A 17791-nucleotide genomic window follows, 5' to 3' on the forward strand; every position below is an offset into this window, starting at 1 on the left:
TTGGGCTACTCTTTTACCAACGAATAGTGGGACTGACCGTCACATTATAACGCCCCCATGGCTGAAAGGGCGAGCATGTTTGGTGTGAAGGGAATTCGAACCCGCGACCCTCAGATTGCGAGTCGAGTGCCTTAACCACCTGGCCATGCCAGGCCATCGATGTTTGCTTGAATTAAATTTATATTTACAAGTGTGCATAACTTATACAGTTAAATATGTATTGCAAATCTCCCACCTATTCTCTTACGTAATCTGAATTTTCTAGAAACTCTCCACACACACCTATAAATATAACCAACGCGACATGCCAAAAAAGTAGTATCTATTATTAATTTGCTATAGTCAGTGTGCTATAAACTTTTGAAGCTATAACTGTGATTGTTATAATGCTTATTAATCAGAAAACTTCAGATATTTGATCAGGAGCATTTACAAAGTTCAAACGTTACAAATAATTTAACTTCAGTGGATTCTCATCGGACATTAGTATTTTTACGAAAACATTATATAACTTCATCATGGAAAATTTGGCGTGTGTGGCTGGTGAATAATGAAGGACAAAGCTAGCTAGCTCCCCGTTAAGTGAATCGTACCTACATCAAATCATAATTAACTTGGTCATCGTCAACCCTCGATAAGATATAAAGGAAGTTCCAGACTAAAAAGAAGACTTTATATTGCTTGTAAGTTTGTGAAACTTTTGTATACAAATCCTTGTTTGTAATAACTATTTCTAATAACTGTTATTGTAAATTGTATTATTGTTTGTATATTAAAAAATATTTGTATAAAAGAAAACTGTGTGTATCAATCTTGCTGGCAAATATCATAAACTGACTATATATCGGCTTTTACTTAACTGCTAAATCCAAAGTATCACTTAACTCAATTTCAAGCTATTTGAAATTCCAATACTTAACAAATAGAAATCTTACCTTTATCTCATACAATGAAAACAGATGTGGGTAAGCAAAACACTTGTAATTAACAAAACAAAAAACATGGCAAAATTTCTTTTAAAATTAAAAATAAATAGACTTAAACTAATACACGTGTCATTTAAATAAACTTTGTGCATTTGTCATTTTAACAATTATTCAGTACACTTATAACCAGTTATTCTAAACCAGCCATTTATTTAACTGATATGTATAAGTATACACACATTAAATGCATATGTACAAAGCTGAAGGAATTATCATCAAATTTACACCATTCCCTTTCTTTCACGTGCTTAGTGATGATGCCCAACAGACAACAACATAGGAAAAATTGCACCCCCAACTAGTGCAAAGAGCTCCATTTTGCGGAATCCTTTATGTTCGGAATGCACAGAGTCTGAACCTACAGCATGGCTGTGGGACTGGCTGACCACCTCTGGCAACACATGGACTGTTGCAACATAGAGAAATGTTCCTGCACTGAACAACATGGCAGTCCCAGTGCCATTGAACGTTGACAAAACTTCTTTTGTAGACTGGCAAATATAAAAATATTATAGTTTCAATGGAGTGGTACGTGTATGTTGTGAAAAGAAAACAGAAATATTATACAGCATAACACTTTAGTTTTAATGGTACACATATATCTTGACAAGGATTTTTAAGTTGACAGAAAATAATAGAAATTAACATCAGGATAACACAAGTTTCACTTATACTGCATGTTAACAAAGCTTCTTAAAAAACTGAAATTAATAAAAGTTACATGTCAAAATAATTAAGCAGTTTCATTAATTATATACATGTTGGATTACACATCTTTTTAGTAAAACATTACACATCAAAGCAATATAGATGCTTTACAGATATATTTACAGAAAATTAATTATAATTGTTCAAGATGATAAAACCCTATAACCTGAGTGCTTTCGAAAGGTGGACCTTTCTTCTTCAGGGGCACTCTGTTCAGGTAATAGTTACACAAATAGACCATTAAATGATCAATTCTATTTCAGATTTGTAAACCATATATTTTCACAAACAGCAAAGTTCATCTAATCTTTGCTTTCATTCTTTCATTAAACTGCTACAAAACTGAAAGAAGGTTGGAACAGAATAAACTTTATCACTAATGTTTTTCCACTGTAACCATTCAAATTCAGTAACTCTAAGCCAAACAAATGGTGTAGCTTCATATATACACATTACAATACTGCTACCAATCAAACATTTTTAGCAAGATATACAGCACATTGCTGCTAAACCTTTTTGTAGCTCTTAAAAAATATTGTATTACTTTTCTGCAGCTATGCCAATAGTAGATGTACATTTTGAAAGATGTAAAGAATAAACTGTTACAATTGTGTTATATGATCACCCTATCCACACATTAAAGTAGAAAAGGATTAAACCTACAAAACTTAAAATGGATACCTAAATGGTCAGGAGATTGGGTAAAACACTGTTTAACCTTGGCAAAGCTCCCGTAGGTTCCAGTCACTTACAAGCTCATTTAAACCAATACTTTTTTAATAAGCAACAATTTGAAACTATACAATATTCTACAAGGCTACAATATCACCTTTAATGCAAGTACCACAAGTCTAAGTAAAACTTTCTAATTTCTTAGTTCTGTTCACTTACTTGACTTATACTAAAGTATGTAATTACAGCTAACAGTGGAGCAGCTAGAGCAAATATAAGAAGGTGTTTTCTTATTCTGTTCCTATCCAAGCCTTCATGCAAGAGAAAGGTCACAAGACCAAATGCTGCTGGTGCCTGCAAAGTAATACAACTCTGTTACAGCATACACAGAAAAGATTCAACATTATAATCTTCATAATTGGTTTCAACAATTGTGTTCTTTCAAACAGTATGAAAATAAAGCAAGAAATGACTATAAATCTACACAAAATAATTTTGTTAGAAAGGTTTCAGTACTTTTCAACAAGCATCAAACACAAAAGTCTAGTACAAATGTAATACCACTGCTTTACATCCCAGTTTTATTTTAGCATAATCAAAATATACATGTAAAATTAATTCAAATTACGAGAAGTATGTATGAAAATATTGAAAATTTGCAACATCACAAATAAACCAATTCTTTCATGACAAATTCCTTTTTTTTAATAAGGCTGCCTGCAGAGAAAAATATTAGTTAAAACAAGAAATCAGTAGTAATATTTAAAACTATTTACACTTTTTTTTTGATATTACAATAACAAAGTCTAATATCTGACTTGAAAACATTCTGGTTTATTCTGAATTACAGCTTCTTGTAGCCTGTCATCTATAAATATACCTACTCTAGCACCTGGTAGAACTGACGTAACCTAAAAGTAACAACAAAGCAAACAACTGGCAATGATACATGGCTGTTCTAATACAGAAACATCAATAAAGAACATAGTGTAATCAGTTTTGTTTGTGTGCCTGTTGGCTTTTATGCACAAAAACAGCCATCAGTTTTAGAATAAGAGTTGGATCTTTTATCAAATATTGTTAATTCGAATTACTAATAATGCAAACATGAAAGCTATGTTCTTTTAATAATCTCATTTGGAAAACAGACAAAATAACTTAACCTTTAAACTAATACAATATGCAAAAACTTATACATTAGGGTTTTTAGAACCACAGTATATTACAAGTGCACAAAAATGAGAACTGTTATCTGACCTTGTGCAGCATAATTGCTAAGAAAACAATCATTTCTATATCTGTATGTGAGGTAGTAACTGCTGCTCCAAGAGCTATCCCATCAGCTAAATGAACAAAAAAAACATTTTTGTTAGAGCAACTCGTACAAAAAACATTATCTGTGATAGGGTGTAAATATCATCCTTAACCATTTTAAATTAATAATAAACTTACAGGGCTGGAGACAGTGGTGGCCATAAGGCATCTGACAATCATTAAAATTTAATAGCTACACAGTATGAAACACATCAATGAAGATCATGGCTAAGTATGAAAAGTTTTTGATACTGTACTGACTCTTTATAAATAATTAGCATTTAACCTTAAAAATATGAAAGGGATACAAGATATGAATATATTTATACCTTTAAAAGTTTTTTCACACCAGATACAAACTTCCTTAATTCAGGAATAACCACTTAGTTAAGGACTAGGCTTTTTTATTGCTTTAGAGGCAAGTTTTCCACATATTCAAATAAGATTGTGAAGTTCTATTTCCTCCTTCCCTATGTTAAGTACAACAAAAATGCAAAAATGGAAAACTATTTTAAGTTGCTTTAACTTATAAACACTGCTTAGTTCATTTGATTAAGGAGGTTCAGACTTCAATAATTTCAGAGAAGAGATAACTAACAAAAAACTACCGGTATCTATATTCCACAAATTCAATAAAACAACTAGTATTTTGTTTTTAAATAATGCATGGAGTTTTGTTATATGTGATATAAGTAACAAATAATTTATTTCCTATTTTAAAATCATAATCATTGATAACCTTGCTATCTACCAGAAAACATTTTAAATAAAAGCCAGATAAAATGTTATCCAAAAATTGTAATAAGCAACAGTTTTAATTACTAGAGAGTCTGAAGTTGTAAATTTTGAAAAGGTACAAGTAAACTGAAATGACTTCAAAGTCAATTCTAAGTGACTTATCTTGGCACCTTGAAAGGGTAAGCTTACACATACCAGAAATTTAGTATATTCCTCAAAATGTTTTTGATAACTTTTCCCAATTAATAAACATTTCCAAGTCTACTAATTCAATGCTCTACCAAAGTCCACAGCACTACAATTAATTAAATTACATTTTTTTTGTTTCTCTTCTTAAAAACTAGAAACAGTAAACCTCCATGCATTTTTATGGTCTACTTTCATATATTATTTCCATCAGTGTACTCTTTAAGACTTACTCCTGAAAAACTATTTTAAGTTGTATACACTTGTAAACAGTTCTGAGGGAAAGCTTCAGAGAAAATTATTTCTTTTGGTCAATCACTGTAGCCAGATAAATTCTTCACTTCTGCATTTATTTCATGTTGTTTTCTCATTAATTTCTTGTTTTTAACAACCTAACACTGAAATTTTCGTTTTGCTTTTCTTAACATTAGCTAATTATTTTATAGCTGATTGACTGGACTGGCTAAAGAAATGTTTCAATGGTCAAGTCAGTTTGGCATCAACTTGAACATGAAGAGAACTAGAAATATACATTATGCCTGATTTAATATTGAAGTTAAAACATTAGTTAAATTTCATATATGTACTAATTATTTAATTCTTTGCTAACTTTTGGGGATTACTTGTTAAAAGCTAAATATGACCAATGTATATGCACAGAAATAAAAAAATAAACTAAACTACATAATTTTGTTGCAATATGAAACTTGCTAGCTCTAACTGAATAATCATTTTATGTCATGACAAGCAGACAGCTATAAAAAAATAATAAAGCGAATAGGGTAAAATTCATAACCCCAGTGACCATTTCAGTAAAAAAAATCAAGTTGTTGAACACAACAACAGAAAGAAAGGAGTAAATGATGAATGAAAATGACTCTTTTTGTGTATCTAGTAATCAACATCATGTTTTTAGATTTATATCAAAACCTGATTATACCAGCACAAAGTTTTAGATCAGTGTTATAGTTATCATAGTTAACTTCCTTTGACTTACACTAGAGGAGTTTGGAACTGGACATCTTACCTCCAATTACGGAGTCTCATCACAGCACTTTTGTCAGTGTGCAATCCAAGTATCAAGGCACTGTTTCTAATTACAAACTATACAGAGGCAAACAGTTGGAAGTAAACATTTTACTTTTAATTTTATTATTATTTGTTATTGTGTAATTTTCTTTTTTTAAATACAAAGTACTCAATGTAAAGATGACAATGCTAAAACTATTAATTCTATTTCTGTTATACACTAAGTTTGATACCAGCCTTGGCACAGGCTCTCCTTTTCTCTAATAATCCCCTCAAGGTTCTTATAATAACAATGACCAATTAAATTTAATTTAAATAGTACCTGTCCTTACCACTTTCCATAACACATGGGAAATTTACCAAGCCAAAATTCCTGCCTTTATTAACTCTTGCTATGTTATTCATCAAATACTACATGTCATACATTAAATGTTAATACTACAATAAATAATAAGATCTATAACATACAGTACATTTAATGATTGTTTAGTAGGTCTGTTTGATGAAGTAACTATCATTCAGGAAAGCTAAATATAAAATGTGTGTTTTGCACTGCTAGGCCTAATGCTGCCACTTTAGGCCTAGCTGTATCTATCTGGATACCATAAAAGAATGAAATCCAATTTAATTTTGGTCAAAATACTGGGACTTACTTAATCCAGCTTTTAAATGACAAATAAAATACTTAAGTGTATCAAACTTGTATATTGTTGTGAATTACCTACTCCAGGCTTTAGTAATAAACAAATAAGATACTTTTATTCTAATATCCCTTTTCTTCGGTACTTACCATTGAAGTCATTTTTAATAAATGCCAAATTAAAATGTCAGTTTACTAACATTTTATAGTAATGATCAAAAAATGAAAAAATTGATGTAGCTAAAATATATCTGAAATTAAAAAGTAAAATCTACTACATGATATTATATGTTTTATGACATTTTCTTGAATTTTACTTAAAAGTATTTTTACATGCCAGTATCTTTAGTTTATTTACCTGCTGCATGTACTACTAGACCAAGTGTGGCTGTTATTCTGTATCTATCTTCTTTAGGTCCTGCTTCTGCATCTACAAAACAGTAAATTGTATTATCATCAAAAGAATGCATTTCCAAGCCATTCAATCTAATATATATAAAGCTAAGTTTGTGTCTGTTTTTTTGCACCTTTCAGCCATTTGTTCCTTATATATTTCCATATTTCTTGATCAATTAGCAACAAACTTGAGAATGATATAGGATGACATGAGGAAGCTCATAAGGGAGAGGGGGCTTAGACCCCCCCTCCAATCTAATTTTGAAAAAAAAACTACCATATCAGCACAACTTGACAGTTATACAGGATGACATGAGGAAGGTCATTTTGGGTTGGGGGTTCACCCCCAACCCCATCTAATTTCATATAGAATTATTGAAAACATTATGTCTTTCTTTTCAGTATTGGTACCTTTATGTATTTTGATTGCACTTTAATGTTTACCATGTTCAGAACAAAAATAGAAGCACAATTTTCTGTCCTTTGTCACAAATGAGTTTTTACTTCACCCGTCCAGCAAATGGGTACTCCAGCTAGCGAAATATAATAGACAAACAGAAAAAATAAACAATAGTAAAATTACATTAAGTTTAAAATAAATGAGATGGGTTAGAATAGATAAAGTCTAAGTTCGTAAAATTTAATCCCTCTTATCCATTTACTTTATCTATTTTGAAACAAATTTTACTAAACAAACAAACAAAATTATTATATATCGAAATTATTACAAAAGCACATGCTATAAACAACTGATTACTTCTGGTCATCTGTAATAATGTGTGTTAATATAACTCATTTTCTAGTGAACACTATTAGAATATGTTAATATCATTCAAGACTTATGGCAAATTGTATTTGTATATGTTAATACCACTCACAGTTTCTGGTAAATCATATTAGTATCTATTAATAATATTACTCATGATTTCTGGTCATTTGTACTACCTTGTTCCACTTAATTTCTGATAATTTATATTAGCATGTGTCAGGTGAGGTGAAGGAGACCTGTTTTTGAAAAAGAAAAAAAAATCTATGGTAAACATAAAAAAACAACAAAGCAGCTCAAATAAGTTCCAGTACTAGTACTGCTTTAAAAAAAAGTTCCAGTACTCAGTACCGGTGTGAACTGGCAGAATTTCACCCCTGACATCTGTTAATATAATTTAATTTATCTGGTCATTTGAATTAGATTTCTTTGATAAGGTTCAATGACTTGTATGATAATTTCACAATTTTCCAATTTACAGTATTGTTTCATTGTATCTGAGTTACTTCAGTAGCAGCAGAAAACAACTTTTTTATAGCATGATTTTCATGTTGGATAACAAAAACAAAAATACAACTCATCTAGTGAATAATGAACTATGTACTAATCTGTAGGTTATTCATTACCTGCTTTTATAATATAAAAGTCCACAAATATTTTAAATCTTGTATGTCCACTCAGCACAGGAGACCCGCAGAAACATTTAAAACCACTATACTCAAAACTTCAAATTTATCCTTTTGATGCTGGAAGGTGATATACATTGTCTCATTTTGTTATGTAGAAGAAAAAAATTTATACAAGGTTATTTTTCTCCATATTAACTTAATCACCTGATCGAGGGCTCAGTCAACCCTGAATGTATGATGCTATGCATATTAATTTTTACTTTAGATCTAAATTTAAATCTTTACAAAATATGGCTATCTTTCAAGTACATAAAACAAGTCTGTTGTACACAAAAAAAAAACAATTTTTCTGATAAAGTAGTTCTACTAAAAACTTGTCTTTAAATTTCTAGTCTTTACTGAGTCAGTCTGAGCAAAAGGTGATTTTCATGCTAAATAAAAAATATTTCTTTTCATCTTATAAATTTTCATATTTCATTTACATAACCTATAGAGCCTCTAAATTATGAATATCAAGTTTTTTTGGTATAACTTAACATTACACCTAGTAATTGTATTGATTTCAAATTTCAAAGAATCTTTAATATGACTGTAGTAGCATTTGTGTGCAATAGAGTCTTCATAAGGTACTGTAATTTAATTAGGTGTGATTTCTTGTTGGTAGGTAGAGCTCCTTTGCTTTTGATGCTAGGACTATTGCTCTAGTGGGTACAAAGTACAACAATATAATCATCAATTAAAAGTAAACAGATGTGAAAAGGTTAAAAGTTTAAACTGTTAAGTAATTTGGAACTTTTTGATCAATATTGCAGTCACTGCAGAGTAAAAAAAAATGGAATAATTAATTTTACTTCATCTTTTTAAACTTTTTGCTTCATTATACATTATAAAATTATGCCAAGTTAAATTCAACATGGAAAATCAGATACCAAACATTGTAATAAAATCACACATTTGCTATATTTTATTAGTAATGACACAAGTGAATAAAAAAAGCTGCTGAAAATAAGATACAAGTTGTGAATGTAGTCACATCTGCCACCAGCTGCAGCCAACACAGGTGATATCTGCCTTGATGATTGACTTCAGCTTTGTATTCAGGTCTATAAGTAGAAACTGATAGGTGGAACAAGATAACACCTGGTTTTTGTGAACTGCTAAGATCATATTTTATATTCCACCATATATTATAAGAATAAATGTATATTGGAAGATATGGTGTTAATTACAGAATAATTTATAAATCTCCTAACTCAAGTTTGACTCTTAAACATTAATTTAAGAATTATATTAACAATGAATACATTTCAGATAATTATAAAATAATATTTTTAGACATCAAAGTCATTTCATTCTGGAAGGGAAATGTAAACAAACAAAATATTTTGTATCATACCATTAAACACATTTTTGTTATTTTCCAAAATTATGATTGCATAAAGATAAAGATCAAATTTCTATGTTGTTTCTAATACTTATTCATCAATAGTCTGTAGAACAATTTAGCAATGTTTTATATAAACTTTATAGAACAATAGGGGCTGTGATTTTTATTTTAAATTGGTCATAAATGCAAATATTAAATTTCCATATATGTAAAAATATAACTAAAATTGACAAGATTCATATCTTCAAATTATGAATAATTCTGACAGGCTAGCTGTAGAAAAAAAATGTTTAAATTTTGAATACACAAAACAAGCAGTGCATAATCCCAAATTTATTTGCAATGAGTATATGCTTTAGATATTCAGTTGAAAATTGTTTTCAGTCAAAAATTACTCCTCTCTCAAGCTATAATTCTTTCAACAATTTAGATGATGATTTGAATATCAATTATAAACTACAAAAGGTTTTAAGACAAGTTTAAAGGTAAACAGTTGTATTAATATTTTTATTTAAATAATGTGAATATAAGATTGAATTGACTGTTTATTAGTTTATTACCAGTTGCTATGTTCACGTGCTTTTCCTACAACAGTAAGAACTACATGCATTTACTCACTACTATTTAAAAAAACACAACTTTTATACAAATCATATGAACAAATAGACTTTCACATTGAATAGAACATGAAAAGAGAAACAAAAGAATGTACCACAGACATGTGATATTAGTAAAGTCTAAACTGTTAGATGCCAGAAGACTGAAAGCTGGCTAAATATTACACCTACTTTTAAGGGAGAACAAACACAAGAATTGCATAGTTGCTAACTTGTCAAGAACTTTAAGAGGGGGTGCTAACTTTATCTATATCACAAATTAAGAAAATATGACTAAATGAAAATGGGTCAGTTGTTTAAACAAATGCCTGCCTAATTTAAATAATCCCAAGATCACTTTAAGCTAAACAATTTCCTGACCTCCTGTGTTCTGAAGGGAATTTGAAGTTTCAGGATCACATAGACATTTCTGACCACTTTTCCTGCCAGAACACAAGGTGAGATTGAACAGAATATAAGAATGCTCAAAACTATCTCCAATATCAAGACTTCTGACAACTTGTTCAATTTACAATGGTTTTTTGCTAACCATGCTACCATAAGAATCATAAGTTATTACGCCAATTCGTGAAAGTTGTTGGGATCACAATGATACGACAGTTATTAGATCAGTACAGTAGCTTATTTGGTGGATTTACAAAACATCTTTAATTAGCCTTTCTAAAACTTTTGCCACCACAAAAGTAAGACTAATTGACCTTTAATCATAAGGCCCTAGTTATTGGGAGAAAGGGAGAATTTGACTGAGTAATTCTTATTTTGGGAGGACATCAAAACAATTTCTAAAATATTTGCATTTAGTATTCCTACAATTTTGTTGAATAGCCAACATTGTTTCACAATGTGAAAATCTTCTCACAACTCTTTCAAACTTTTTTCAAATATGTCACTGCCTATGTTGATGAGGGTAAATGTGTGAATTAAGTATATCTGGATATTCAGAAGGTTTTCAACAAAGTGCCACATAAATTATATCTGTGGATAGAACTTGGTGATAAACTTGGCTAATCGACATAATCAATTACCTATGAGCAAGAATTATATCAATTAGAATCTCACAAAATACCCAATTCATCAAAATTACAATTAAATCAATAAATTACTTTTATTAACAATACTGCTCATACTATTTATCATGTCAAATGTCATTATTTTTCATTAAATTTACTTTTGATAGTATGCTTTTCAATTATTAGTTTTTGATCATTTAAACAGTGGTTCCCAGACGTTTGGTAGTCACAGACCAGTAGAGTTTAAAAAACATTTTTGGGGACCAACATTCCAAATAAAATATTAGTTACATAAGTAAAATACTACAATATTTCCAAAAAAAAAACAATTTATTTCAAAAACAAAAAAGAAAAGGTAGAATTAAGCGACTTTTAGTCAACAAATATTGAAAGGATCATAAGTAAGTGTCAGTGCTTTCAACAGCCAAGACACGTTGCAGACCGGTAGAAATGTCAAGGCCCATTGTTTGGGAAACACTGATTTAAACTATCCAAATAATCGAAATATCATCAGTATGATTTCTCATTGTTATTCTCAATTAATTCAGTTATTCAGCTTAATCGATTACTGGGACAAGCAACAAAAATAACCAACTAATCAATATTACTATTTTGATTATTCCATCTACATATCATGTAAGAATAATTGATTAGTTGAATGTAATTGATTAACAAGCCTGACAATTAATTATCAATTGCTATCAACTGTCCAGCTCTATCTATAAGTATGGAAGAAAAGTTAGCTAATTGAACTAATAAACAGAGTTCAGCAAAACTGAATTGGAGTTGCAAGTGGGGTACCTCAAGACTCTGTAATGAAATCATTACTGTTTTTGGTATACATTAATGGTATTAAGGGAATGGCCAACAAAATGGTCAAGTGTGCTGATGGTACTATCATTTTGGTGTAATTAGCTGTGAGGAGTATGCTGTTGTTCTACAACGGGGTTTGAATAATTTTGGTGAATTTGACAAATAAATGGTCATTTAATTATCTACATGCAAGGTAGTGCATATGGGTTAGCTTAATTTAAACTATAATTATTCCTCTTGATGTAAATCAATTCACTAGTGCAACATTTTCCAAACATTTTCAGCTGCAGAACACTTTTGAGCTCTAAAACTATTGGTAGAACCCTTAAGAAACATTCTTATGTTAAAAAGTTAAATCATAAAAATTTACTATCAGAAGAACTTGTTTTTCACTTTATAGTTCCTTCTTTTAGTTACTGATCCATGGCTAAGTAGTATCAATATTTGAAATAACTAATTTTTTAATGTTACGAAATATTCAAAAACTCAAGACTAGCTTGTTGTTTCCTTGAAACACTGCACTGAACTATCACTAGCAACTAACTTACAATGAGTCATCAATAAAGCTTCATCCATAAATGAAATAGCCAATGAAAAAGGGAATAAAGAATGGTACCATTTATGGGCTGATGAACGTTTAAGCCATATATATATATACCTGGCCTTTAGACCAACTACACTAAAACTTTTCTCGTGGAACCCTGGATATATCATATGGGACCCCAGGGTTCTGGAGAACCACAGTTTGGGAAACATTGCACTGGCATTGTAAAAGAAAAGAGCCTTGGTGTTTTAGTTGATCAATCTTTTAATACTTCTAGTTAGTATATTGTTGCTAATGAGAAAGCAAATGGGATTTTGGGATGTATCTTCATAAATATTGAATACAGTCAAATGAAGTTGCCATTTCTTTGTACAGAACTCTGGTTAGGCCTCATTTGGAATACTGTGTTCAGTCAGGGCTTCTTACTTCAAGAAAAAGGTTCAAAGAATGGCTACAAGGATGATTCCTGGGATGGAGGAACTATCATATGATGACAGGTTAAGATCATTCAGATTATTTTCTCTTAACAAAAGAAGGGATAGAGGGGAGCTGTAGGAAGTGTCACAATTATAAATGGAATAGACAGAATCGATATATCACCTTTTTTCTGTTTACTGGTAGGACTAGAGGACATATTAAAGAACTGGGAAGGTAGAAGTCATCTCAATTATGCAGTTTTGTTTTTCAAACAGCGTGGTCAGCCTTTAAAATAGACTGCCTTCAGATGTGGTAGGCACAACAGGATTGAGACAGTTTAAAAGAGGGCTTGACAAGTTCTTATAGAATCAGTCCTGGATACAGGAAGATGAATGTTGAAATGAATGGTATGGCAACAATGCCCTTTGTTGTCCCTTAACAAAAGTACGGATGTTTACTTAATTCACATTAAGCCAATTTGGCTCTTCCTAATGATATATAATATAGTGTTACTTTCTATAATGCATCAATGCAGAAGCTTTTTTTTTACAAAGCACATTGCAGCTTCCTAAATTAAAACAGTAAAATACTCACCTGAATTTGAAATTCTTGTGTATGCTGAGCCAATCTGATCTATTAAAAGCATAAATATAAAACCTAAAACCAGAGTAACACCAATGACAGAATGAGTCTCCCCAATATCTGTTAGAATATGGAGTGAATGTTCTTTCTCAAGACTGCTTGAAAGTTGAGCCTTGTCAGTTGTAATTTGCTGTTCCCTTAGCAGCTGATTACGTATTAGTGCTAATAGTAAGAAACAAAAATCAATACATCTATAGCAGAAATGTGACCTTTTCAAAGCTCTTAAAACAGAATAACTTTATATATGTGTAATTACATGTACTTATTAAGAAATGTTTACTTGAAAAAAAACTATCCAATAAAAAATTCAATATTTTGTCCTAAAGTAATGCATTTTTCTATTCTTACAAGACTGTTTAATAATTAAAAAAATAGGTAATTACAGGTGTGCAAAAACAATGCAAAATAGTCATTACTTAAAAAATTATCTATTTTGAGCTATTTTGCAAAATTTCTGAGATTTAGAGAGAAAAGTTAATGTTTGTTACCATGTTAAAAAATTATTATTAGCAAAGTAATTATATTTGAAAGTACCATTCATAAAGTATTTTTATAAACAATTAAATAGAAATTTCAAAAATTATGTGAAGGATGCTCCATATCCAAAACCATATGAAAATAAAACTTACCTAAATGTGACGAGTAAAGCATGTTGACACCTTCTGGAATAATCACTGATAATGCTGTTCCAACTAACATTCCTGCACCAAGCACTGTAACTAACTGCAGTTTATCCTAAAATTTACATTAAAACAATGCTCTTGAAAAGTTTCTTTAAAAGTACAGACGAGGGCAACTAAAAACTGAATACATTCATAGATTCTAAAAAATTAAGAGCAGGTATGAACATTTAGAATGAAGCACAGAAATCAGGCAGTTAAAATACACATTATACAGGGAAAACCCATCACTGAACCAAAAACGTTGCCACTGCTTTATAACGAATGCATAAAAAAGTAGGCCACTGCAAAAGTATTAAAAGGAATACAATAAAGTATACACACACATATATAAGCTATTTATGACCATAAATATGTACACAAATTAGTAATCTAAAAAATTCAGTGTTTTACTTTTCTTGTTGCAATTCTCCATGTAACTTCTCAAATGTTCTCCATTATCCTAATAATTATTTAGAAATTTTCAGGTTTTAAAGTAACATCTCATAACCTGTTTGATCGTGTTGACTACTGTGCTCAAAATTTCCTGCCTTTTAACAAAACTAGATACATCATTTCTATGCATATGCGGGCTAGAAGGTATGAACAGTTTCACTGACAATGAAAAACCCTACTACTAATTATCCAAAAATTAAAAAACCTTAAAATTTTAATAAACAAAATAAAGACATACAAGAATCATGCTATTATCACAAACAGCACTCTCATAAATAAGTTAATGAAACTAAAATTTTAACTGCACAATAAACGTTTTGTCTTTATCAAATAGTCAGTATGTATATAAGCTACTCCACATAGTAGAAGAAAGACACTGAAACTAAATTCACAAGTATATGGAAATATGCAAGTTTTTGCATACAAATGCCTTCTCCAAAATATTTATTAAAAGATCAGTTTAACAGATGTATATGATGCATTTTTGTGTTTAAATAATGCTGCCATTAAGCTAAAGATGTATACTGAGCAATGACAGAAAAGTTAGAATTAGCATTTTATATTGCATTCATTATTAGAAGAAACAAAATAAAAAAAAACACATTTAAAAACAGGTTTTGTAAAGTAAATTATACAACTAAAATTAGTCTGGTTTTATACTACAGTAAAAGACAAATAAGGAACAGTGAATTTTCTTTCCCCGTGAACATAAGTTTGTGTAATACTTGTTTAAATCTCAAGATTTTTGTGCTTTGGTCTTCATGTCCAATGTCAACATATATGATAATTGTACAACACAGCACAAATTTCAAGCTATTCTTCCCACCACCTTTCTACATCAGTTATAGCTAACTATGTATCATTAATATATATATATATATATATATATATATAATAACTGTATATTTGAACATTTTTCGCTTTTAAAACTAAGCTATAAACAAGTTTTGTATTACTACTCAATAATAATAGTACTAACAGTTTAACAATAGTAACAAACTGTAGTGTAGTGAAAAATTCATTTTGTTTTTATATATAAATGTTTGTCATTTCATGATTTATAAATGATATGATCAGTCAAGATTGGTGCATTTTTAGTCAAGGCCCAATTTTTTTGTAACATAAAAATTACCTATGCTTTATGAAAATTAAGAAACATAACTACCTACCACTGATAACATAAAAAGTAACATTCCATTAACATGCTTATGAAGAAAACATGACATGAAAAACCATCACTTCATGCATAACAATGGCTATCTTAATTTTTCCAAAATGCAGAAACTGAGAAAGTCTTAACAACAAATTTCATAAAACTAAATCTTCTCTGTGAAGTGAAAGTAAGAACCAATATGTTAGCATTCCCACTGTTGACATATATATATAATCAATGTAAATATAGCTTATAAGAGACACCTGGGCATGATTTTCATGCTACATCCCCCAGCACCTTCCTACTACAATGTATTACTATAACTTATAAGTATCAATATGCATTATAGTAAATAACTAAATCTGTAAATATACTTCCGAAATGTTGTTGCTTTCAAAACAGTAACTTGAGTAAGCTTCAACTTTCAACTTCAAGCAGCTAAGGTTTTGGTATTACTGCCCAATAATATTAATACTAATAATAGAAATCCTAGCACTGTAGCAATAGTATCAAACTGACTACATTTTAGAAGAATTAAAAATAAACCTACCCCTGATAATGTAACAACAAGTGGAATAACTCCTGCCATGTAACATCCCATGAACATGGTTACAGAGAGAAGTAGCAAAACTATCACTTCATCCATGACGATGGCTGTTCTATCTTTATCTTTCCAAAGTTCGTACAGTTTATGATGTAAATATCATAAACTTAAATCTGAAAGTACGAACCAATATGTTAACAAACGGTCCACATTATTGCTATACCTCGTAATTTGAGCAACATTAAGAAGTGTACGTAGAATAAACTCGGAAAATCAACGAGGTGTTCCAGTAATACCTGTCACGCAGCTTTGAATGCTCACAGTGTGGCGCTAAGGCAACCTGTTGACTCTATAAGAAATAAAAATATAACGATACCAGTACATATTGCTACGAAAATACCAGGTAAAAGGTTAATGAGCACGTATTAATCATATCTATGACTGAAAACTACCACATTATTTTAATGTATGTTACATATTATAACATAATGTGTATTTCACACTATATTACATAATATTTTTTGTTAAATCTAACTGAAATTTGAAGTTACTGGGCACATCAGGTTAATAAGCAGTTTGAAAAAATTAGTTTTTCTATAAATTAACGATAAAATCGAAATCTACAAAATGGTATTACTTTTGAAAGAAATTCTAACATTAAAAGTATAAATTATTCTTAACTGCGTGAAACTGCTGAAAAGTATTGTTACGTCTCTAGTCGTTTGATAATTTACGGTAGAAATTCTTCCCGAGAAACTTCAGCGATACAAGTCCTTTCTTAAATAAAACTAGTTTATTCTTTCTCAATACAACTTTGCAATACCTTTAATTTCCACAGTCACTTAAACACACGCTATAATTCTCAACGAACGATTCACGCACTCTACATACTACTGCGCTTGACTCAATTGTCCGTCTATATCTTCAATCTCTCTCTGTCCGGTATTCAATTCCGATTAATTAATTTCGCTTTATCTGGCGCACTTATATACAAGAATAGAGGGCGCGTAGAAAAGACCAGAGTTGCCACGAACAGGCATGATCATTCTAGAATATCATGACGTGTTACTAGCGTCACGTGACTTCCACTGTCGTAACACTGCCCTTTCCTTAGTATTGTTCGTCTCGAACAATAGCCACTTACATTAAACCACTAAATAATTAGCAATAACTTAATTAAATGTACACAATTTACAAACACAAAATTAAAATACAACAAAGTCTCTTAATTTTATAGGACGTTTCTTCTTTTGTACTGGTCTCCGTCTCATTGGCTTCTGCTTCACGTGGTATTCATCTGCTTTATCAGGAAATGTTCCATTAGCGGTAGCAGTCACATCAGTGGTAGTAACTTCATGAAGGGCTTCACTATTTCCCTTCTCAAAAACCGAGTAGAGTTTCTTCTTCGACAGTGGCTTTTTCAGGTGACACATTTTCAGCGGCATCTTTTGTTCAACTGTTCACTTCGTTCCAACTGAAATGTCC

At 30.4% G+C, this 17791-nt stretch overlaps 1 protein-coding gene across 3 annotated transcripts in view; it reads right to left on the bottom strand.

The window, feature by feature from the left end:
- LOC106466855 (zinc transporter ZIP9-like) overlaps positions 1–16635 on the bottom strand; it is a 28879-nt gene extending 12244 nt beyond the window's left edge. Inside the window, exons 1-7 of one of the 3 annotated variants that reach the window (XR_002612387.1) lie at positions 16313–16635; positions 14124–14229; positions 13447–13656; positions 6632–6703; positions 3624–3709; positions 2586–2720; positions 1166–1477 (exon numbers count right to left, since the gene is read on the bottom strand). Coding sequence is in view for 2 of the 3 variants with exons in the window: in XM_013927160.2 (XP_013782614.1) it covers positions 1235–1477; positions 2586–2720; positions 3624–3709; positions 6632–6703; positions 13447–13656; positions 14124–14229; positions 16313–16408 (948 nt within the window). In the remaining variant the exon portion in view is untranslated. Of the gene's footprint in view, positions 1–1116; positions 1478–2585; positions 2721–3623; positions 3710–6631; positions 6704–13446; positions 13657–14123; positions 14230–16312 lie in introns of those variants that run through there. The other 2 variants (XM_013927160.2, XM_022395461.1) reach the window with 2 other exon arrangements.
- Positions 16636–17791: the final 1156 nt, after the last annotated feature.

The sequence above is a fragment of the Limulus polyphemus genome, unplaced genomic scaffold (assembly GCF_000517525.1).
Source record: "Limulus polyphemus unplaced genomic scaffold, Limulus_polyphemus-2.1.2 Scaffold76, whole genome shotgun sequence".
Lineage (NCBI taxonomy): Eukaryota > Metazoa > Arthropoda > Merostomata > Xiphosura > Limulidae > Limulus > Limulus polyphemus.